The sequence below is a fragment of the Sinohyriopsis cumingii genome, chromosome 18 (assembly GCF_028554795.1).
Source record: "Sinohyriopsis cumingii isolate HCF-2022 chromosome 18, ASM2855479v2, whole genome shotgun sequence".
In the NCBI taxonomy this organism is placed as follows: domain Eukaryota; kingdom Metazoa; phylum Mollusca; class Bivalvia; order Unionida; family Unionidae; genus Sinohyriopsis; species Sinohyriopsis cumingii.
Genome location: NC_142978.1, coordinates 67,751,426 through 67,778,097, shown reverse-complemented (window position 1 = coordinate 67,778,097; position 26,672 = coordinate 67,751,426). Strand labels below are relative to the sequence as shown.

The window sequence follows — 26,672 nt, the reverse complement described above, 5'->3', positions numbered from 1 at the left end:
ATTGGCAAATTGAAAGGCTATCTCTTTTCGAGAGAAGTGGGTGGCCCTGAAAAGGGCCTTTTTTGGTGTAGGGGTGAGTTTAAGCAATCAACTTTAACTGTCTTAAGCCTTTGCCACGGCCGAGGCCTACTTCTGATGATGATGATTGGGTTGAAATCACTAAGGGTGGTACGATAGGCTTAGTCACAGGGTTGGCGTGTTTAGCTCGGGAAGGTCGTATTCTCTTCGGTCGTGATAAAGAAGTCTGATACATTTGTTTCATACTTCTTAACTCCGCTAAAATGTCCAACAGTACCGTAGCCGTTTGATTTTCACCCTCTTGTTTCTTTGCTGCTACTTCTTCTTCTTGTTGTTTTTTTCTTACCTCTTCTTGTTGCTGTTGCTGTTGCTGTAGGAGAAAAGCTTGTTCCGCTTCCTTTTGTCGTTGCATAAGTTTCTCCAATTCTTCTTTCTGTCTCTGTCTAAAATTCTCCACTTGCGGTAATGAAGAATGAGACGAAGGTTCCGGAACAAATTCTTGCGAGGTAAGAAAATCCACAAAATCCCAATGTACCTCTTCTGAAAGTAAGTCCGGGTTCCCTTGGGCGGTCTCCACTGCTGGTGCACCCCAATGGATCGTTTTCTGAGTTTCCGTCATGTTGAATCACTGTCGCATAGATTGACAGCACACAGGCGCTAGCGAATCTATATAGACCACATGACGTCACAGACTGCTCTCTTCGGATTGGATGCGGACTGACTGAATTTTGTAACGCGTGTTCGGATTGGTGAATGAACTCAATCCGTTTCAATCCTTCCTCTACCTATAAATAAGCGCAGTTCACTGCATTGATTCACCTGTTCTCGTCGCCTCACGATGTGGACCACAGTTGAATCATCCAGCCTTGTGTCTTCAATAATGTTTAGGACGGACATGCTCATGTATGTCCGGTCCAAGTGGACTGTTGTTGATAGGACAGATACTAGTCTATGGATGAGAAGAGTTTACATAGAAAGACAAGGATTCCTCAAGAGGGTACTTGTGTATGGACCTGCAGTTAGAAGGAGTTTAAGAAGAAGAAGAAGATGTGACAGATGCCGTCTATGTTAATATTAATATTAACATAAACCCAAAGGCCCTTTTCAGGGCCACCCACATTTCTCGAAAAGAGATAGCCTTTCGATTGCCTACCCCTTTATAAAAAATTTAAAAAAAAAAATCCCATATTCAATTCCCCTTGTCCCTAAAGTAGTTTTTTTTTCTAACATGTTCAATTCCCTTTGTCCCTAGACAGACCTAAACTCAATTCCCCATGTTCAATTGCCTTTGTCCCTAAAATCGATATTTTTTTTCCATTGTTCGAATGCCTTTGTCGCTAATCTCAATATTTCCTTTTTTTTTCCTTTCTCCAATGTTAAATTCCATTGTCGCTAATCTTACCCAGGGTTTTCTGCCCATGTTAAATTTCCATTGTCGCTAATCTTACCCAGGGTGGTTAATGTTAAATTTCCATTGTCGGTAATCTTACCCAGGGGGTGTTTTTAATGCTAATTCCCATTGTCGCTAATCTCACCCCTGATACTACTTTCGTGTATCCTTTCTATATATCCTTTTCAAAACAAATGCAGGCAAAGTTTTGGGTTATATATATATATATATATATATATATATATATATATATATATATATATATATATATATATATATATATATATATATATATATATATAATGTATAAAAAAAACCAGTTTGGTTTCATAATGTTACAAGAGTTTTGTTACAACTGGTCTTGTACCATTGCAATCGTGTTTCAGTTTTGAAATGGGGATATATTATTTTCGTTTGGAAATAATTTATCTGTACCAAGGGGATATCCTTTAAAATGGTTGTGTAAATGTGTTGGTATTTCAAGCCCAGCTCTAAAATCCTCCCTGTGTGATTAACAGCAGTAATATTAAACAGGTTTATATATATCCACAAACTGTATCGATAAACGTAAAATCTACCCCGTGTGATTAACAGCTTTATCTCTATCCACACATTTTATTCATAAACGTACTCGTTATCTGATATGTTAAAGTCAGTCAGACTACATTAATCATCTGTGTGTCTATTATTTAAAATAAAGAATTTGCATAAAGTTATATGAGCGTGCATGGATTATCATTGGTCCACAACTGATATTTACCTCTCGCATGCAAGGATACGTTGAGAAGGGTATTTTGGAAGAATGTGACAAGAGAAGAACTGTTTTTGAGCTCTTTGAGCTCCAGGTCCTGGATGTGTTTGATGTCTACATCCACATTAGTAAACTGTGTGTAGGCTTCCTGTACCAAACTGGTGCAAATCTCGTCCTTGCTGTATACGATACCTTGATAAGAAAAGGCAAATAATGATCGGAGTATACTATATTGTTACCATGCTACTAGTTTTATATTTCTTATATAAATAATAATTACATATGCATATACGAATTACCCCCCCCCCCGCACACTGACACACACACGTTGCACAAACGATGTTCATTTACAGTTTTAATCCTGCTGTCAGTAAGCAACAAAATTCAATTCAAAGTCTTGCATCATTATTTCGCTTAAGACATATACGACTTTTCTTACAATCAAAGAACAATTTCCTAGACGAACTCAAAAGTCCGGACTTTTAAATTTAATTGAATGCTTAAATGATTTGGTTTAATTAATATTTCAGTACACTGACATACAGATATGTATACATGATTTGGATTAATTAATATTTCAGTACAATAACATACAGATATGTATACATGATTTGGTTTAATTAATATTTCAGTACACTAACATACAGATATGTATACATGATTTGGTTTAATTAATATTTCAGTACACTAACATACAGATATATATACATGATTTGATTTAATTAATATTTCAGTACACTAACATACAGATATGTATACATGATTTGATTTAATTAATATTTCAGTACACTAACATACAGATATGTATACATGATTTGGTTTAATTAATATTTCAGTACACTAACATACAGATATGTATACATGATTTGATTTAATTAATATTTCAGTACACTAACATACAGATATGTATACATGATTTGGTTTAATTAATATTTCAGTACACTAACATACAGATATGTATACATGATTTGGTTTAATTAATATTTCAGTACACTACAATAACATACAGATATGTATACATGATTTGGTTTAATTAATATTTCAGTACACTAACATACAGATATGTATACATGATTTGATTTAATTAATATTTCAGTACACTGGGGTCGTAATAATGAGCCTCAGGTAAATGGGGTAGAACGGCGTGTTGATTGGCTTCCGTATTGAAAAAGTGTGGAAAGTACCCTTTAGCCATTTCTGTCATTCCAAACGTTTTAGGCATTCGACTCAAAGGCATGGCCAAGTAACTCATCGAATCTTTAAAGTGCACTTGTCCCACTTGCATGAAAATGATTTTGGCTCCGTTCAAAGTGACTTTAGGACGCTCGGTGCCATGTTCCGTATAGTACCCCAAAAGAAACTGTCCATCGTATCAGGAGAAATTGTGAGCCATCACCGTGGCATGACGATGACAATCTCCGTAACGTTCGATGTCCTCTTGGCTCCACGTCTTGTCGATGGGGTCTAAGACCCATTGGGCAAAATCGGCTAACGTGTTCGGTCTTCGAAAGATTTTTTCACGCCCTCCGGGAATCTTGCTGCAGTGAGGGCAATGGCTGAAGATAGGTTCGTGAATGCACTTCTCGCACGCTCGATGAGCCACGCAAAAAATTAGGAATGTGAATGCCGGTCTCTTGCATGCATTCGAAATCAAAAAAGATGAAATTGCCTTTCTTCTTGTGACCGTCCTCTTTCTCTGGTGGGGATTGGTATTTTTGCACGTAGCATTCGTGTTCCAAGTCCACGATGTACACTAACATACAGATATGTATACATGATTTGATTTAATTAATATTTCAGTACACTAACATACAGATATGTATACATGATTTGGTTTAATTAATATTTCAGTACACTAACATACAGATATGTATACATGATTTGATTTAATTAATATTTCAGTACACTAACATACAGATATGTATACATGATTTGGTTTAATTAATATTTCAGTACACTAACATACAGATATGTATACATGATTTGGTTTAATTAATATTTCAGTACACTAACATACAGATAGGTATACATGATTTGATTTAATTAATATTTCAGTACACTAACATACAGATATGTATACATGATTTGATTTAATTAATATTTCAGTACACTAACATACAGATATGTATACATGATTTGGTTTAATTAATATTTCAGTACACTAACATACAGATATGTATACATGATTTTATTTAATTAATATTTCAGTACACTAACATACATATATGTATACATGATTTGATTTAATTGATATTTCAGTACACTGACATACAGATATGTATACATGATTTGATTTAATTAATATTTCAGTACACTGACATACAGATATGTATACATAGATTTGGTTTAATTAATATTTCAGTACACTAACATACAGATACGTATACATGATTTGATTTAATTAATATTTCAGTACACTAACATACATATACGTATACATGATTTGGTTTAATTAATATTTCAGTACACTAACATACAGATATGTATACATGATTTGATTTAATTAATATTTCAGTACACAAACATACAGATATGTATACATGATTTGGTTTAATTAATATTTCAGTACACGAACATACAGATATGTATACATGATTTGGTTTAATTAATATTTCAGTACACTAACATACAGATATGTATACATTGTTTGATTTAATTAATATTTCAGTACACTAACATACAGATATGTATACATGATTTGGTTTAATTAATATTTCAGTACACTAACATACAGATATGTATACATGATTTGGTTTAATTAATATTTCAGTACACTAACATACATATATATATATACATGATTTGATTTAATTAATATTTCAGTACACTGACATACAGATACGTATACATGATTTGATTTAATTAATATTTCAGTACACTGACATACAGATATGTATACATAGATTTGATTTAATTAATATTTCAGTACACTAACATACAGATATGTATACATGATTTGGTTTAATTAATATTTCAGTACACTAACATACATATATGTATACGTGATTTGGTTTAATTAATATTTCAGTACAATAACATATATATATATATATATATATATATATATATATATATATATATATATATATATATATATATGTATATGATTTGATTTAATTAATATTTCAGTACACTGACATACAGATATGTATACATGATTTGATTTAATTAATATTTCAGTACACTGACATACAGGTATGTATACATAGATTTGATTTAATTAATATTTCAGTACACTAACATACAGATATGTATACATGATTTGGTTTAATTAATATTTCAGTACACTAACATACATATATGTATGCATGATTTGGTTTAATTAATATTTCAGTACACTAACATACATATATGCGTACATGATTTGGTTTAATTTTATTTCAGTACACTAACATACAGATATGTATACATGATTTGATTTAATTAATATTTCAGTACACTAACATACATATATGTATACATGATTTGATTTAATTAATATTTCAGTACACTAACATACATATATGTATACATGATTTGATTTAATGAATATTTCAGTACACTGACATACAGATATGTATGCATAGATTTGGTTTAATTAATATTTCAGTACACTAACATACAGATATGTATACATGATTTGACGGATAAAAACCGACAGTATTCCACTTCTAATAATTTTAAAATGAAGTATAAGCCTTTGCTAAATGAATGTATTTAGAGTATCATTCCATCCACGGTACAAGCTTCCTTTACTCTTGGCACAGTTTGAGACTTTAATCAGTGACATATATTGAGCAACATGGAGTGTCTATAAATACCACCCCCAGGCACACAATAACGACGACGAAGATGAAATAAAAGAGGACGAGTCAAAGGAGAATAAACAGGAAATTTCATTCAAATTTATTTTGTTGGATATCAATTGAGTGAGACGTTCTTCCAATTTACCGTATATAGCCATATACAAATCTGGTCCAACCGCAAACAACATAAATAAACTTGGGTATATCAGTGTTTATAACCTTTGTCCTGCCGATTTGTTCTAATAAAATGCATGGATCAAGATCTGCTGGCGCATGTGTCGAATGTTTTTCAGGTCGATGTGTTCCGTGAGCAATTGTGGGTGCCCTACAGGAAAGCGACAATATTTGCACACGTAGGGATACAGCGAACACACGTCCAAGTATTTGATTTCTTCTCCTTTCTCTTCGTCGGCTTGGTACAGCAAACAGGTGGCATTGGTCCTTCCTCCGTACAAACTATCCCTCGGGTTCAGGGGGTCCATCAGCTTGTAACTTTCCATGTAACCAGCGTAGGGCTTTGACCGAGTATTGACGTTTGACATAGTGGGTCGTTTGAGGACTGATGACAGCCACGGTGTTTTCAGGCATGAATCGTTGTCGATACACGAAGGAACACGCTTTGGCAATGGTGCAAGCTTCTTTCAAAGGATCGACCCCTCCGTGTTCCATGAACAGTTCTCGAACGTTTCCACAGCAACGCCGTAAAATGTCCACGTCGGAACGACAATATTTTAACATTTCGTCCTGAAAGTCGAAAGGGTCGGAGGCGTGAGCCTGGTACCAAGCGTAGAAAGCTTCTCGTTGTTCGGTACGCATGTTGTCGGGGTCGTAATAATGAGCCTCAGGTAAATGGGGTAGAACGGCGTGTTGATTGGCTTCCGTACTGAAAAAGTGTGGAAAGTACCCTTTAGCCATTTCTGTCATTCCAAACGTTTTAGGCATTCGACTCAAAGGCATGGCCAAGTAACTCATCGAATCTTTAAACTGTACTTGTCCCACTTGCATGAAAATGATTTTGGCTCCGTTCAAAGTGACTTTAGGACGCTCGGTGCCATGTTCCGTATAGTACCTCAAAAGAAACTGTCCATCGTATCCGGAGAAATTGTGAGCCATCACCGTGGCATGACGATGACAATCTCCGTAACGTTCGATGTCCTCTTGGCTCCACGTCTTGTCGATGGGGTCTAAGACCCATTGGGCAAAATCGGCTAACGTGTTCGGTCTTCGAAAGATTTTTTTCACGCCCTCCGGGAATCTTGCTGCAGTGAGGGCAATGACTGAAGATAGGTTCTTGAATGCACTTCTCGCACGCTCGATGAGCCACGCAAAAATTAGAATGTGAATGCCGGTCTCTTGCATGCATTCGAAATCAAAAAAAGATGAAATTGCCTTTCTTCTTGTGACCGTCCTCTTTCTCTGGTGGGGATTGGTATTTTTGCACGTAGCATTCGTGTTCCAAGTCCACGATGTACACTAACATACAGATATGTATACATGATTTGGTTTAATTAATATTTCAGTACACTAACATACAGATAGGTATACATGATTTAATTTAATTAATATTTCAGTACACTAACATACAGATATGTATACATGATTTGATTTAATTAATATTTCAGTACACTAACATACAGATATGTATACATGATTTGGTTTAATTAATATTTCAGTACACTAACATACAGATATGTATACATGATTTAATTTAATTAATATTTCAGTACACTAACATACAGATATGTATACATGATTTGGTTTAATTAATATTTCAGTACACTAACATACAGATATGTATACATGATTTGGTCTAATTAATATTTCAGTACACTAACATACAGATATGTATACATGATTTGATTTAATTAATATTTCAGTACACTAACATACAGATATGTATACATAGATTTGGTTTAATTAATATTTCAGTACACTAACATACAGATATGTATACATGATTTGACGGATAAAAACCGACAGTATTCCACTTCTAATAATTTTAAAATGAAGTATAAGCCTTTGCTAAATGAATGTATTTAGAGTATCATTCCATCCACGGTACAAGCTTCCTTTACTCTTGGCACAGTTTGAGACTTTAATCAGTGACATATATTGAGCAACATGGAGTGTCTATAAATACCACCCCCAGGCACACAATAACGACGACGAAGATGAAATAAAAGAGGACGAGTCAGAGGAGAATAAACAGGAAATTTCATTCAAATTTATTTTGTTGGATATCAATTGAGTGAGACGTTCTTCCAATTTACCGTATATAGCCATATACAAATCTGGTCCAACCGCAAACAACATAAATAAACTTGGGTATATCAGTGTTTATAACCTTTGTCCTGCCGATTTGTTCTAATAAAATGCATGGATCAAGATCTGCTGGCGCATGTGCGGTGGCAGATGTGGGTGTCTGAAATTTGCATTTGTATCCTAATTATAAAGAGATCATACGGTAAACAAAATAAGAATATCTATCCAGAGGTGACGGCGTGAGGCAATTTTTAAAGAATCAGAACAAGAGAGGAATAACCTTGAATGGGATACTTACACTGTCATTTTGCCTGCATGGTTATTATAAGCTAACTTCTGAAAATGTTAATACCAAAACTGCAAGTTCAAAATATCATTGCACAATTAAGTTGATAGCTTCATCACTTTTGTAATCAGTCACTCAACTAAGCCATTACTTACCTATTTGTTTCCACTTTGCATACTTGAATATAGTTGTCAGGGCGGTAACATACGAGGAGTAGGTACCAAAAGTGCCAATAAAAGATGAGTTGGGCGATGAGTGGAAGCTGGCGTTAGTTGGCACCCACGTTAAAACGGGAATCCGTGCGCTATGACCTTGATATTCTTTTATCTGCGTAAGAATCTCCAGGGCTGTTAATAATAATAATAATAATAATAATAATAATAATAATAATTATTAATTATAATAATGACAAGAAAAAATACGCAGTCCTGCCACCTGTCCGGTATGTTAGCTTTGCGATGTATTGTCCCCTACATTTATTAGTCCAGTTAATCATACCATAAAACTGACTCTACCGATTCCGGAAGGAAGAGTTAGGCAAATATCTATCGGTGCAACACCATACGGAAACGGTTTTCAAAGCGAATCTGACATAAGTTATGTGATAAAACTGTAATAAAAGATAACAACACAAATAAAGAACATTATTATGTCACTTACAATTTTGCTTTTGCTACAACGTAACATACTACTGCTATTCTTACTACTACTACTATTACTACTACTACTTACTACTATTACTACTACAACTACTACTACTATTGCTACTACTACTTACTACTACTGTTACTACTACAACTACTACTACTATTACTACTACTAGTATTATTATTACAACTACTACTACTACTACAACAACTACTACTACTATTACTACTACTACTTACTATTACTACAACAACTACTAATACTACTACTCACCACTATTACTACTACTACTACTTACTACTACTACTGAAACAACTACTACAGCTACTACTACTAATCCTACTGCTACTTACTACTACTACTGCTACTACTACTACTAACACTAATGCTACTTTATAATGTTGGTTGACCATTGGGGTTCGATGAAGTCGATCCCTCGCTGCTCTTCGCTGATGGGTCTTTATGTGGCTGATGAGTCCGATGTTCTGGAGCAGTGTGTGTACTGGAGGCATGGGTTGGTTCTTGACGTTGATGGCTTCAGGCCTCTCCTGGCGTCGGCGACTTTTGTTCTGCGGGTATCCTCGAAGGTTTTGCACCCATTACTAACAGCTGTACGCCAGTCAGGTCTATCCTGGGCGCAGGACTCGAGTTTTGTCACAGATGTCGAGCAGCATCTCAGGGTGTTCTTGTTGGAGTCTTTGAATATTTTTATCGGGCGACCAATTTTTCTGCATCCACTAGATAGACCTCCATACAAAATCTGATGTGGTATTCGAGTCTCCTCCATACGGATGGCATGACCCGTCCCCCCGAGTTGGGCTGTCAAGACCATCGCTTCGATACTGGTTAAGCCTGCTCTATCCAGCACTTCTAAGTTCGTCACTCTGTCTTGCCATCTGACGACCATAATTCAGCGCATGGCTCTGTGTGGAAGCGCTCAAGCTGCTTGATGTGCTTCTTGTATGTTGTCCAGGTCTCACGTCCATATAGGAGGCTTGTTAGCACAACTGCTTTATACACATTTATCTTGGTGGACAGTTTGATATTCAAGTGGCTCAACACGCGAGAGCGGAGACGTCCTAGTGATTGACTGGCGCTGCTGATGCGTGCCTTCTTTTTCCTAATGATCCATCCGAAGATATGATGCTTCCAAGGTATTTGAAGTGATCGACAGTTTTCAGATGAGTGCCTTCCATAGACAAAAGCTGGGGATGGGGGGTGAGCTATGGTGCCTGGGACAGGTTGGTGAAGTACCTCTCTTTTGCTCAGACTGATAGTGAGTCCGAAGAGTCCCGAGGCTTCCGCGAGGCGAGTAACTATGACTTGGAGATCTGCTTCCGTGTGTGCCATGAGAGCACAGTCATCCGCGAAAAGTACTTTAAGAATAAGGTTCTTCATTGTTTTGGACCGGTCATTCAGTCGGCGAAGGTCGAAGAGAGAACCATCCAGTCTATACTTTATGTACACTCCTTTATGGAGATCATGTGTAGCACTGTTCATCACACATTTGAAGAAGAGGTTGAATAAAGCTGGGGCCAGAACGAAACCCTGCTTTACGCCGTTAGAAACGTTGTATGGCTCAGAAACATCCCCATTGTAGAGAACGAATCGCGTCATGCCGTCGTAGAAAAGTAGGATCATCTTAATGAACTTCCTAGGGCAACCGATTCGTGCTAAGATGACCCATAGTGTATCTCTGTTGACTATATTGAAAGCCTTTGTGGGGTCTATGAGGACAACGTAGAAGTTCATGTTTTGTTTAATGCACATTTCCTGTATCTGTTTCACTGTGAAGATAATGTCAATCATGCTCCGATCTGGTCTGAATCCACAGTGGGCCTCCGGCAGTATGGCTTCCGAGACATTACCGACCGGATGGTTGAGAAGGACGCGCGCCAAAACACTACTACTACTACTACAACTATTACTACTACTACTACTACTATTGTTAATACTACTACCACTACTACTACTCCTATGAATAATGTTGCATGTACTAGTATTTATGTATAACCTAAGTAAAAACAATAGCGGTCAACCTATCACATCCGAGTAAATAATATTTTACTCGTCATAAGTTACTTTAATGCGTGTGGTACATATAATTGATTTATAACTTGCCGCTTTCTACTGCTAAATTTACAGGGTATTTCTACCCTCCGAAGCGAGCTCTATCCCCCCCCCCCCCCCCGCAGCTGAAAAATGTCTAAAGAGTAGACTTTGCCCAGACAAATTTTATTCTAGAGTCATTTTTGTCCTGGAAAAAACTGTCGATCAGTTTTTAAGTCGCGCAAAAATCATTTATCCACCGGGAACATTTTTTACAAGCGGAAATTATACACTTGTGTCAGTTAAGAAAACACTCACTCCACCCCACACATAAAGTTTACCTTGAATTTATGGGCAAGTTGTCATAAAGAAATGGCGACGAAAGATAATTCCTTTATTTCTGTGTTTTGTGAAGTGTGCATTGAATACTGTAGTGCTGGGCCAAATATCACAGAAGTTGTACAACTCGTATTTGACTAATTTTGTATAATTTCATTTTAATACGATATTCATTATTGCTATCTACGTTTGATTTCTTGAAACCGTTATACAGTAAAGTGTATTATATTCGCTTTGGTGTAAAGCAAACCACCCATAATGAATCTGGAATATTTCCTTTACTGATGTCAAATTTGGTAGCTGGGTTAACAATGTACGCAGCTGGAACGACATACATCTTCACAGACTTTTCAAGGGTCATCGCTTCTTTCAAAACTCAAGAATCTCGGAGTAAATTGTTTTCAAACTTCGTAATGAATCTTTGGTTGGTCTTTTATCTTATATATAAACACTCACATTTGTTTTTCTGTGTCTTACGTCTGCCAAACAAGAGGTCAGGAGTTCGAAACTCGTAGAGGTATCCCAATTATTTGTAAGAAATTTTTTGTATTGTTATATTCAAACTTTCTGTTGAATTCGCTCATCCTATTTTTTAAAAAAAAAACAATAAATATTTTTTTGGTGTATTTTCTTATTTCCGTCATAGGACTGGTAATTAACCTAGTCTATATATAATCATGCAAAAGTATAATCGTAGAAGAAGGGAGCAAAACAATGCGTGTACATTATATAGCTTCCAAGAAAGCATGCACCCAAGAGCGAAAACTAATACAATGGACTTTTACCATGGGGGACATATATTACAGACTAAATTTCCACTGAGAAAAATGTCGGCTGGGTGTGCACTGCATGAAAAGCTACCATGTGAAATAGGTCTGTAATTAAACATATAAAGAAAATTCTTCCGACTACTTTTTCCAATGGGGAAAACGGCTCTATGGTAGTTTTTTTTTCCCCCCAGAGAAAAATGACCCAAAGAGGTGGAAAAGGTGGTTCGAAGATAAATATTTCCTACTTGGAAAACCATCCCAGGAGAAAATTGGCGTCTGTCAGAAGATATATATAGTTTTGTGGAATCATGGCTAGTTCTCCGCCTATTCAACATATTATGCTCTTTTTTACTTCCTTCAGGTTAATAAAATAATTTGTGTCACTATTTAGTAATAATTATGTTAGCGACTTAGAAATAATTAGATGGACTACGTTTTAATGAACTATCTTTCCAACATATGTTGAAAATGACACAACTAAAGCAAGTGTTTTGGATGGCAGCCCTCACAATGAATAAAATTAATTTATTCATTTTAAAATAAGAAACTGTTCACGTCTAATCCCGCTTAAAACGAGAACTATATGTTTTTAAGCCCTGCTAAACTGCATTCGTATGTTTCATAGTTTGTCAGTTTTTGTATGGTTAATTTCCGAACAATTCAAAACTAAGAATTTATTGAGATATTTATTTAAGGTTGTGATATTGTGGTTTGTTTCCTACTGGCCAGGCATTGCTATAAGTTTGATATCATGCGGCTTTGTATTTGATCCGAAATAAATAAATATTCGCGGTTATCTACCAAAGCCCGTTATAAAGGGTCACGCTGAGATAACTCTTGTCAGGAGTGGGTGGACCGGGAGCCGTCATCCATTCACAAGGTTAAATATGAAGGTTACCTGTGATCCCGTGTTTACTTCAAAATAGTCTATATGCAAGACGTTAACGTTTCGAAAAATATGAAAAGATGCATATAATGATCAAATTAAAGAGTGTTAATGTTATCAATACAATGGAAGTAGATGTAAAGATTTCTGATTTTAGACCCTGGAAGCTGGGGTAGGGTGGGGGTGGGGTGAAGCGGTATGCTCAATTAGCGGACTGTTTCAATCGTAGGCACAGCAAATGCTTCGTTGTTGAAGTTAGTGTATGCGTTTACTATCATATCCATCGCTCCATCCATCCATTCATCCATCCACCCATACATACATGCATTGCATATGTATATTTCATTTGCATTTTTTGATTATTTCATTATATGCTTTGGGTTATGTAAAGTTGTATTTTGTAGCTGAACTTGTCCAAAATCAAGTTCACTGTATACGTGAACAAAATCATAATCATTGGTTGTTTTTAAAATTCTGTAATCAGCTAATACATAGCTAATATTTTCTCTGAGAATGGGTTTAATATTAGAATCGTTATCAATAGAAGTAAAAATAATTATTTGGGTTTGGGTTTATGTCATTGTAATTCTTCTATACCTGACCTAACTGATGTATTCAACATTCCTTATTATAATTTCAGCAACATACAGTCTAATTATAAATAAGATGTTATCTTGTAAACATCTGGAGCCTTCCAGAATGAAATTTTCCATTAGGTAATAGTATTTTGTTTAGAAAATGCGAATTGTAAACCGATGTCAAGAGGAGGTCTATATAATCGTGATCTGAGCAGAATTGTATTATTGCTGTGTCCAGCATTTCATTTGGGCTGAAGTTTATTTATTCAAATTATTTAATTCAAGTTTTTTTTTCTTCTCTGGAGATGGAGTGCTCATCATAAAAATATTACAGCGAATGTATACCTTTTTTTTTCTTCAGTTCCACGCGTATTTCAACAAATACACTATAAAGTAAAATTTTTGTGTGATACGTGATATATGTTGTACAACAGTAAAACGTATAACGTATTCAAAATTGCTACGAACAGCTGAAACAGTTATTGATTAGCGCATTTCACAATTAACACTTTCACTAAAAAAACAACCACGTTTTTACAAACTTAAATGAAAAATATATAAGACGGATCAAACTCAGAATTGGCCCATATTCTGCTTTGTAGGTCATTATCAAGGTGATCGGTATTAGAGCTTTGAGTTTTGAACAAATATTGGCACCAATATGCTAAAAGTTTGTATAGCACGTTTTGCAGCAAAGGTTGAACAATTAATAGAATGACTTTCAAGATTATTTATTATGGCTTACTATGGATAGTTCTGCGTCTCTATATGTTCCGATTTAATTGTTTTCAAGTTCCCGGATATAGAAACCTCTTGCATGTAATCTTCAGAGGCACCGTGGACATGAGGTTTCACCCATTGCTGTTAATCCAACTGAAATTTAGTATTTGAAATTTGACAATAACTCTGAACATATGCCGTGATTGAAAAATATTGTTATGAGGTATTTCATAAATTTTCGTTTCCTTAAAATTTACTCTCATATCAATTTTACCGCACATATCATGGTTACAGAACGTATATAGGTTACCGTTCATATATAGGTTACCGCACGTATGTAGGTTACCATTACATTTAGGTTGCCGCTCTTTGTAAATTTATATAATTTCAGAAATAAAACAAATCACTATATATATATATATATATATATATATATATATATATAGAGAGAGAGAGAGAGAGAGAGAGAGAGAGAGAGAGAGAGAGAGATACATACACGGCAGTATATATGCTGACTGGTTAACATACAATAAGTAGATAGGTAGGTATGGAGATAGCAAGATAGCTGTGAAATGCAACCTATATGGACATGAAAGTAAAATTATGCAACATTTATTTACCAATAGTCACAATCATAAAATATTTACAAGAACAAATCAATATGAATGTCCATAATTATTGCAAATAAAATCCACATTTTGGGAAAATACGATAAAAAGGTTGCGTTTAATTCCGAAGCGTTTTTTATATATACATAAGAAATATCATTTAAACCTGCTCATTCACAAGCCATTTATTTCGACAAAAACTGCTGGAATTTCCCTACAAATATATAGCAGGGAACAAACGTTTTAAAAAAGATGAGATAAACGTTCTGTGAAAAGTTCGCGAAGTTATATTGCCGAGAATTTGTTTAGCATTATGCTATTGTAGATAATAGTAGCAGTAGAAAAACAAAATTATGGTTTACCAGCCTGGGTAGGCTGTTGCGTCCCTCTGCATTACCTCACATTAAATAGTCCTTAATGTGCTGATGTGCCGATAAACACCAAACAAATAACGAATCAAACGTTCACTTTGTGATGCTACATATTATTACAAATTTCTTTCCCGTAAAACTCAATCTAGAATCTGCGTACCTCAGCTTCTCGCAGGTGTGCACTTCAGGTGGAAATATCAGTGGCTCATTCAAGATTAAAGAAGAGATAACAATCCCCTCTCTATTGTAGGGTAAGAGTTACGATAAACACCGATGACATGTAAACAAGCAATAGATAGTCCGTACATGGGATATCTGAAAGGTTTAATTTTTCAAATGCCATCAAAGGTACATCATCCTCTGCACGTAGATATATCCCAGACAGAAATTAAACACAGGTCTGCAGAAACAGGTCGTCTATGCTCTATTTTTGATAGCAGACAACATTTGCTGATAAGGGACAGACCTCAAAACGAAAGTACTGGGTTTCGATGCTTTTTTCTTAGACCACTCAATGCCACTCTTTTATAAAATATATTTCTTAAAAACGAACAAATCTATAATTTTAGCACATGGGTTTGAACCCTGTAACATGTGGTTGAAACAATTCGGTTTTCTCGCACAACTTACACACTCCTAATGCATAATTTTCAAGATCATTCATTTCTAAATAAATTGCAATATAGCACACAAAATAGATAGTTATATGTCCTTACGCATATTTTACAAAAGCTTTTCCCCAGAATACAAGCAACAATGTAAAATTCGAATTGTATTTATCACTAAAGTGGAACAAGCCATATAGATAATTGCCTAGTAAATTCCCTTTCAAATAAACAGATCCGACTTCTGACAAGCTAATAACAATGCTTACGTCATTGGTCAAACTGTGACTAGAAAAACCTTAATGACAAATTTTAATTGTGAAGTGCTACGACATTGACAAACTGGTCTTGGGAAAAGGTCGTATTAAGAAGAAAATTATTTCCGGAGGATGTCTGTCAATAACATAATGTGCACATCGTAACTGCGTGGCTGCTTAGATTGACTCTAAAATGAGTATTTAAAATGAACCCACATTCAAATTAAATTGCTTTCGTATTTTATAACTTAGCTCAGAGCGAGGTTAAAATAAGGAAAATGTCGATGTTGTCCTCTTCTTTAGTATCTCGTCTTATCCGCCAAATTTCAGTGAATCAGACAGACTCTAAAGATAGTGTTGAATTTTTGGAAATGTTCCAAATTTTGGTATGACTTTGCATTGAGTGAAGAAAGATTCACAAGTGTTGGTATCATATAATTGTATTTGTCATCACATTGTATTTGGCATCATATTGTTTTGGGCATCACGATCTATTTGACATCGTATAATTGTTTTCGGTATCATCTAATTGTATTTGGTATCATCTGATTGTATTTGGCATCATCTGATTGTATTTGGAATCTCATTGTATTGGGCATCGTATAATTGTTTTTGGTATCATCTAATTGTATTTGGCATCTAATTGTGTTTGGCATCTTATTATATTTGGCATCGTATAATTGTTTTTGGTATCGTCTAATTGTATTTGGCATCAGCTAATTTCATTTGGCATCTCATTATATTTGCATCGTATACTTGTTTTTGGTATCTCATTGTATTTGGCATCGCATAATTGTATTTCTGCAGACATAACCTATTTCAATAGTACTGCAAGACCAATGGGTAAAATTTGGTGTTTTTTAATTTCTAGTATGGGTTCAAAACATTTTGCTATCAGACAGTTTGGTCACTAAAGGGAATTGAAACCAACAAAGTGCAGTACTAGGAACAGTCTAAAATTGGCTCTCGTTATGAACCCTTATTTGACTAAACATAGAAACGTTCATTAAAAATGAGTGTGTGATTGATATGTGCTTAAACACATATTGTGACGGGAATATTGGAACACAGTTTCCGACTCAGAGAAACATCAAGGGCTTGCCCTATCCGGGTCTATTTATTATTCGAATCAGCATCGTTTTGATCAGGATTCTTCTAGGCTAACAACTTGAAACTATTTCCGTATCTCAAGTGTTGTTTTGTTTTAATGATGCAATGTACATTGATCACTTAGCATCTATCAAGGCTTAAAATAAAGTTCTTGTATTTTGCATCACTCTTTAGACAGACATTCTTTTTTTCTAATCGAAGTAAAATTTGACCCTATTGTTGCAGTATTTCATGAACTTCTTTTTTTGGGAAGAATAAACATGAAATAAGAACTTGTTAAAATTTATAATTTCTTACCCACCAGCCAGCCATGCATTTAAAACTCATTGCGATGCTGTCACGAGGAACAATGTGGGATAAGATTAGGTCTCATTTGAGTATAAAACAAAATCACGAAAATTGAAGTGAAAAAAATGGCTAAACAACTATTTAATAAATCTTGTATGACTGAGGCTCACCAAAAGGTGCCAAGTAAACGATATATGGAGCTATCGAAAACTTCGTAAAATTATAAATCTATGTGTACTCCGTTTTTATTTATTTGGTTTTTTAAAAAAATGTATCTGTACTTCAAAGCTTGATCAGATTTATAATTTCGAAACTCTAGGTTGAGCCTCTGCAAAATTACGAGCCATGTTCTTAAACAGATTTATGAATTCATGTAAAGGGTGCCAGATGTGTGTAGCAAGTGCTTTTCCGCTTAAATGTTGATCACAATTTTTATTTACTATTCGTTTTTAATGCGTTGATACTATTCTACCTTATGGAAACACTATCAACATAAACAAAAAAAAAACAAAACAACAAAAACCCCTAAAAAAGAAACAAAAACAAACACAAAAAACAGAAATAAATACCAGTATGATAAGAAATTGGTATTTAAATTATCCGAGTAGTATTCATATGAAACCTGATATATTGAAAATCTTAAAATGTCTGGAAATTGTTTTACAGAAATTGTATAAGCCCCAAAACTTTGCAATTTGCAACATTGGATTCTACTATTTATGTTCAATGTCATTTTATATTATTAATGGCTGCAAATATTACACATTAATAAGTAAAATAAATAAATAAATAAATAAATAAATAAATAAATAAATAAATAAATATTCCAGGGCTTCTAAAGGTGACTCATATTTATTCATCGCTTAATCTTGAATAATAAATTGATAATGAACCCGTTTTGGGATCCTCGATCTGTTCGGACTTGCGTTATCTGCAACGTGCGAAGATTACCCTGGTGACTCATTTTACGCTGGGAAACGTAGCGTGAATTTCTCTCCACGAAGCCTCGTGTTGAGAGAAATTGTCAACTCTCCTTGTAATTTGTCATACTTCATCCTAAAGGGTGTATCCGTTTCAACGTGACTTCCAAATTTATTGAAGATAACAAAAGACGGCATCACGCGCAATAGGCGAATCCTAATGATACACTTTTAAAGATGTCATCAAGTGCAGAGCAATAAAAGGTGAAGAGAAGAAAACGGTGAAACTTGATGAGAAAACAAACCCTGAAAGATGTACTTTTTCGAAAAATAAATAACGCAACATCAATAATTTTTCAGAAATTTCGAGCAAAATTTTTCATGAAAACAATGTTGTCGGATCCTTCGAACTCAATAATGCATACGGTGCAAGTCCGGACAGAATACTATCTACCTGTGTATAACAATTTATGCAACAGAATATTTCAGTTGTGTACGTAATTCGAAAAACGTGTAGATAGGTACTATTAAAAACTTCTTTGTATAATTTTAGCATACATAAGCTATGTCAACAGTCATAGAAAACATTTCAAATTTAGGTTTAGTGCCATTATTACATACCTGCTTTGGTACATGAAAATCCAAATTAGATTTTGTTAGATCCAATAAAGACTTTGCGACTTTAATGAGGACGGAGCTGCATACATTGTTTTTAAAAATCTCAATTGATACATATATTTGGATTAATTTTTTTAATTGTCGTTCTCAAAAATTAGCTCCCTAAAGAAGTATGAGTTTGGTTATCCTGTTGAACATGTTTAAAGCATTATTTATTGAGATATCATCGGTAATAGTAACCTTTCACCTTGTTTTGAATCAGGTAATTCAGCACTACTTGAACTATATACATATATTATTGGGGACTGGGACATTAAAATCGCCATCGTTATGTAATAAAACTTTGAACCGTCTTTGCTCTAACAGTTGGCAGTATTTAGTCATTGAAATATCTTTGTTATAAACAAAACATGTAAGCGTTGCTGCTCTTTCAGTTTTCAGTATTTAGACATTGAAATGGCCATGGTTAAATATAAAACATTCAAGCATTGTTGCTCCATCAATTTGAAGTAGTTAGACCTTGACATTGTCATTGTTACATACAAAACATTCAAGCGTTGCTGCTCCATCACTTTGTAGTATTTAGACAATGAAATCACCATCGTTATATATAAAACTTGTAAGCGTTTTTGCAGAATGTGAAATCATAGTAATACTGTACACATTCTAATTAAGAAAATACCAAAGTTTAAATAAGTATAGTTAATTCTGATGGAATACATATAATTCCGGAAAGTACCTTTACACGTCTCTGTTACCATGCCATTTTGTGATTGAGCTTAATATACAATGGGCATTTTAAAAGTTTTGAACATATTTTTATAACTTTTTTGTTTCTTTGATACTGTCAATAAAAGGGATGATGATCGTAGAACAAATTACGTTCTATGATGCATCCTAGTTTGCAGGATGGTTGTAAATATATGAGTGTGACGTCACATAGGTAAATGACAGTAACGTACAAATGTCGGCGAAGGAGAAGAATTCTGCTACATCCTTCATACAGTCCTGATGTACATACAAATTATTTTTTTGCTGAATCCTGTTATCAAAACGCCGCTGAGAACAGACGACTTGAAAGCGGCCATGCGTCTTGAAGTGAAGTTTTATAGTGCATGAGCAGGATACCGTATATTGAATACAAAATGTTTGAAATAATTGAATATTCTGACTGGTAAAGAGTATTATGGCGCATGGGAATACTTTGAGGTGATGCACTGATGTACTGAACACTACCAAATAACTTTCTTATAGAGCGCACTGATATTCAGAATATTATTAATACTTTCCGTATAAGTTATCGTGACCAGCTAATCTAATTCGCAATGGCTACCAGCTGACATTTACTGGTAAGGTTAATTCATCTCTTGACCCGTTTAAGTCACCAGTTCTTAGTTTATCGTAAGTTTACCGCCCAGTAATCATAATCACCGCAAACCACGTGTACAGTCTTTGTAGATTTCAATCTGATTTTACCTTAGACACAAAACAGAGCTATCTGCCAATTATCAAACTGGCCACGGTTTGATCGGGGCGGTAGGTGCTTGTCAACATAAGCAAGAGATAGAACATTGTTTAACCTTCTGACCGGCCTGTGGTCAAATGTAGAAACGATTGTAGTAAATGGTCCATGTTTAATCATGACAGAAGTGGATTGCGTCACTATAGATTGTGGCAAAAATGTAACTAACACACACATTCGCCTTTTCATACCCAACCTCCATCAACTCGTGAGTCTGTATCACAAAATATTTTTATGGATGTTTATGCAATGAATATCGAAAAACTGTATTAAAAATAGTATTATAGATGTTTGCTCATTTTATTTCAAACTCAATTTACGTGTTAAAAGACTTTTTGTAGCTCTTTGATAATTTAACTGTAACACATTTCTTTAAATAGGAATTTACTAAATTATACTCTGGAATGCGCGGTTTTGCTAGTTAGAATTTTGCCTGGTCTGAATTTCATGTATCGAACTAGAGCTTAAACTTCAGTTACTACCACGCAATTCGACCCCAGTTTCACTAGAAAATATCTTAAGTCCAGATTATTAATATTTGATTGGTCAGTTTGAAGAATGGCTTTTTATTGGTAAAATCGAAGCCTGATTGAATAAACTTTAAATATGAGCCATTCCGATGTTTTGGGTTTAGATTTAATTTTCAGGAACTATATGAAAATGGGACCTAGATTGGAATTCACTCAACGTTTTCTAAATTACAAGATGCGGGCTTTCACAAGAAATACTGAATCATTAAGACCCATTATTTCGACAAGAGAAAGCATAAAAACTTTGTAGGAATGTTACACTGGAACACTGAAGCAGAGATGAAAATGTTATGCTATTGTCCCCTGCAGTTTTCATTAGATATTTTATTTTAAAAGTTTGAGTAATTCCTCTTTCTAAGTCATGGGAGATTGTATGACTACAAAGTCTTGACTTGAGATCAACAGTAACTCTGGATTTGTTTCAAGCAATAACCATACACCGAGTCAATAAACCTCAAAATGCAGCATACAAATTTGGATATACCTTATGTGCTTGACATTTACAAAACAATCATAGAAATCAATGGCGATTAAATAAACGTATACTCTAAAATTCAACCTTCATATATGAAAGGTTATATTTTACAACTGTCAGATCTTCAGTTTGTGATTCGAGTTTTAAGAGTTTTATGAAGACGACGATTGGTTGTAATTAGTCAATTAATGTGGATTATCCACTTTTTGTGTAACAATCTTCGTGGTCTATTTATGAAGAAGACCTGAAGAGAACATAACAGTTTGTCACTTATGGACATATGCCCAATAAACTGAGATGACACATATAGGAGGGCTGGTTATTGATGTCGTTCATACTGTGTCCGCCAGTAGGATGGACTGCATTGTGTGTACAGACCAGGCATACAATTTATTTCATACGCAGATACGAGGATATCAATAGCATTTTAAAGGGTTCCGTATGTTGCTTTCTGTATGTATTTTGGATGAACGTTTATAAGATTCCAAATGGAGAAGATGATATTCTTTATGTGTTATGTTTTTTTTTTATCTTGTCTTTGTATTTATTGCATGCATTCTTATTTACGGAATGACTATACAGATGATATAAGACACATATTTAATGAGACTGTAACGAGTATGAGCCAGTGTTAGACAATGCTAACATGATCAGTGAGAATGAGACGGGTATTGATGACGTAAGGCAATGCTAGGAATCAATAAGACTGTGACGCTATGGATAATACAAGGCATTGTTATAATATCATTAAGGCTGTGACGGGTATTGATGATACAAGGCAGTTATATCAGTATAACTGTGACGGCTATTGATGATACAAGGCAGTTATATCAGTATAACTGACGGCTATTGATGATACAAGGCACTGTTAAAATATCATCACTATTGTGACGGGTATTGATGATAATGCTATCATATTAGTAAAACTGTACCGGGTAATGATGATAGAAGGCAATGTTTTAAAATCAATAAGCTTGTGCCGGCTATTATATCAGCAAGACTGTGACGGGTATTGATAATAATACAAGGCACTGTTATAATATCAGTACGACTGTGAACGGTATTGATGATAGAAGGCAATGTTATCAGGTCAGAAAGACCGTGACGGGTATTTATAGCACAAGGCAGTGTTATAAAATCAGTAAGACTGACTGGTATTGAATATAAAGCAACGTTATAAACCAGTAAGACTGTGATTGGTATTGATGATATATGGTAACTTTATCAGATCAGTAAGACGGGTATTGACTGTATATGGCAATGCTATAAAATCAGTAAGACTGAGGGATATTGATGATATAAGGGAATATTAGTAAGACTGTGACGGGTATTGACTGTATATGGCAATGCTATAAAATCAGTAAGAGTGAGGGATATTGATGATATAAGGGAATATTAGTAAGACTGTGACGGGTATTGACTGTATATGGCAATGCTATAAAATCAGTAAGAGTGAGGGATATTGATGATATAAGGGAATATTAGTAAGACTGTGACGGGTATTGACTGTATATGGCAATGCTATAAAATCAGTAAGAGTGAGGGATATTGATGATATAAGGGAATATTAGTAAGACTGTGACGGGTATTGACTGTATATGGCAATGCTATAAAATCAGTAAGACTGAGGGATATTGATGATATAAGGGAATATTAGTAAGACTGTGACGGGTATTGACTGTATATGGCAATGCTATAAAATCAGTAAGAGTGAGGGATATTGATGATATAAGGGAATATTAGTAAGACTGTGACGGGTATTGACTGTATATGGCAATGCTATAAAATCAGTAAGACTGAGGGATATTGATGATATAAGGGAATATTAGTAAGACTCTGACGGGTATTGGTGAAAAAAGGCAATGCTGTCAAATGAGTGAGACTGAAGAATATTGCTGCTAAAAGTCAGTGTTATCAGATCATTGAGGCTGTGACGGTATTAATTAAATAAGGCAATTTCATCACATCACTGAGACTGGCAGGTATGGACGACTATTACGCTGTCTTTTGATTTTCTTTGTGCTCTGTGTCAATTACAAACACATTTTTAATATTTTTTAAATCACATAGTGCATTTAATTCTGGTCTTACAATGATTTTCAAACACGGCAGTTACTACAGATACAAGGGAACCTGTGAAATATGTTTTCTGTGTATGATATACAAAGAAAGGGAACTAGTCATTTACTGAACACAAATTATCTCTTGTATGTGGCCGATTGATTTGCTTGTCTTTTGCATATTTAGAGTATGAGTAATAAGTTCATAATAGTTGTTTATTTACTTATTCATTGATACAATACGTGAAAATTATTGATAATCGCGTGAGTAAAGTTTGTGGCATATATTTTTCCAATTTAGTTTCATTGATGATCTAATCAATATGAGGCTACGAGAGATAAAATGAATTGATCGTGACATATCAACTTGCAAACGCAAGAATAATAAAACTACTCGTTTACGCACAACAGAACATCTTGTTTACTTTGACGAAATCTGAATGGATTGGCAAATATTAATGAACACCGGATGCTTTCTTAATAAGAAGATACATTTGGTTATTCCGAAAATTGTAGAAATGAATACTCTAATTTCTGATTTTTAAGAAAAAATTGAATAAATAAATATCCAATAAATTGACTAAATCTGAAAGGTTTTGAACAACAATTGATTTGTCTTCCTGCTGCAAGGCGCTGATAACAATTATTTACTTGCTTCAAATTTGGACGAAATAAATGTTTGTGTTTCAAATACATTTTACGTTAATGCACATCGTACTGTCGAATTAGTATCATCTTTATTTTCATGAATCTATCAGTACAAGAGAGTTATGTGCCATTATTGCGAATTCAAAGAAAGGTAAATATAGTCAAAATTTGGGGAAGAAATGCTCATCTGAGTGTCAGCATAAGAAAGAAAGGCGACGATGTTAATCTTCATTTGGTTTAATTTATTATCAAAACCGAAAAAGAAACAGTTGTCAAATTCCAGAAACTAATACGAAAAGTACAGTGCTATTTTTGAAGTAAAAACAAACCTCTTTTGGTTTTATGAATTCATCATACTGAAACTGAACGTTTTGCAGATGTGTCTAACAAACATTTCAGAGAAATACAAGAATTCCCGTTTGTGGAAAAACGTACTTTGTGTGTTTATGTACAGGTATACTAATTACAGGTATACCAATTACAGGATCTTTAACCAGGTATATGTTTATATGTAATCAAATTCTCGAATTCAGATAATTCGGGTATGTCTGGCATTTGACTGTTTCAAATTCTGAACAAGGTACAACTTATAGCAATAAATATTGACCATGATAGAGAATTCACCAACTGCGAGCAAATCAAATCCATCAATGTGTATCCACACACACCAGCCTTCAAACGTATTTCTATTTTCGAACACTAACACTCATATTCTATTCTGCTGGGCTGGTAACATTTGAAAATTAAGCTATCTCTGAAAATGAACAATTTACACAACAATACAGCTAAAAAAGTTTCTGGTGAATCACAATACATTCGTAAGCAATGAATAATATATCTCAAAACCTTTAGAGACCACTAAAGGTAAAAATCAAAAGGCAAAAGAGATTTAGAATTAAAGAAAATGAACTGAATACTAAATACATTGTAAATAAAATCAGACAGCCAAGAAAACGAAGCTTAAAGTTACTCTTGATGGATTCGTAAAATTTATTTTCCTGGCATATTGATAACGAGTTTTTCAATGAAAACAGATACGTAAAAATTATTTTCCTGGCATATTAATAATGAGTTTTTCAATGAAAACAGATAAATGACATCCGATATAAAGACAAGCTTGTTGGACAAGGCAGCCACGGAAGACATTACATGGAAAACATATTGGTTTGGGAATCACTCCATGTTACGAATTCTTGAATATTTTGCCACCGAGAAATGAAATCACGGGGCTAACATAAAATGAAAGAATCAAGAACATGAAGAGAAGGAGGATATAAAGTGGGTAAATACTGCTACTTACCCTTTTTACATACAGGGCCAAAGAACAAGTCTGTTGCACCTTGTAGATATGTACTTAACACCTTGGCTAGATCGCAGTCTCCACAGTCATGACAAGTTTTATTTATTGAGGAATCATTCACAGCGTTCAATGCCGCTACAAGACTCTGTCCAGACGAGGCCATACTAAGATGTCCAATTGTATCCTTCTTACTGGACATCATAAGTGTCACCTTGAATCCTTGACACACGTGGAGAAGTAGAACTCCTATAAAAATGACTGTCATAACAGTCATCGTGCTACGTTCGTTGAAGAAATACACACACTAAATCAAAGATAGAGACAATAGCATTGCTTTTGTCATTTCATTCACGTTGCCACTTAAACTGAGCGTAGTACCTGAATCCCTGTGAATACTTCTTTTCCACTCTCAGTTGTCGAACTATCCAATGTCTTCTGCCCGATTGTTTAGAACGCCACTTGAAAATTCTATTTTATGAAGATCCACGAAACAAAAAGGAATGTAATGCGCTTCTGACTTCTTTTCACTGAAGTATTTTATAGGAATGCAAAACAGTCGATTTTAACATCGTAGTTTAAGCGTTATCTCTGTTCTCCAGTAAAGTTACTATTGTGAGCCCAATCGGGTATTGTTTAAATATAGAGGGTGCCAGGTAGTATATGGGGTTATACCACACCATGAGAACGGTGATTGGGCTAAATATGTCTAATCTATTTTTCTGTATTAACTTCTGCTGATAATTTGGTGAGGACTCACGGTACTAATTCAGTTCCCAAAGTAAACCTATGCAAACACCATGATATTAACAATTCAATAACTTAAAATTTTTGAGTGCTCATGATCAAACTTATATTTATCAGTATAGATGAAACCTGGA

General features: G+C 34.6%; 1 protein-coding gene across 2 annotated transcripts in view; it reads right to left on the bottom strand.

The window, feature by feature from the left end:
* Positions 1-26,405, bottom strand: part of LOC149776852 (atrial natriuretic peptide receptor 1-like) — an 85,424-nt gene extending 59,019 nt beyond the window's left edge. For both annotated transcript variants that reach the window (XM_089941582.1, XM_089941583.1), the window contains exons 1-3: positions 25,795-26,405; positions 8,648-8,839; positions 2,169-2,351 (exon numbers count right to left, since the gene is read on the bottom strand). In XM_089941582.1, the coding sequence (XP_089797708.1) occupies positions 2,169-2,351; positions 8,648-8,839; positions 25,795-26,068 (649 nt within the window). In that variant the 5' untranslated portion in view covers positions 26,069-26,405. The remainder of the gene's footprint in view (positions 1-2,168; positions 2,352-8,647; positions 8,840-25,794) is intronic.
* Positions 26,406-26,672: the final 267 nt, after the last annotated feature.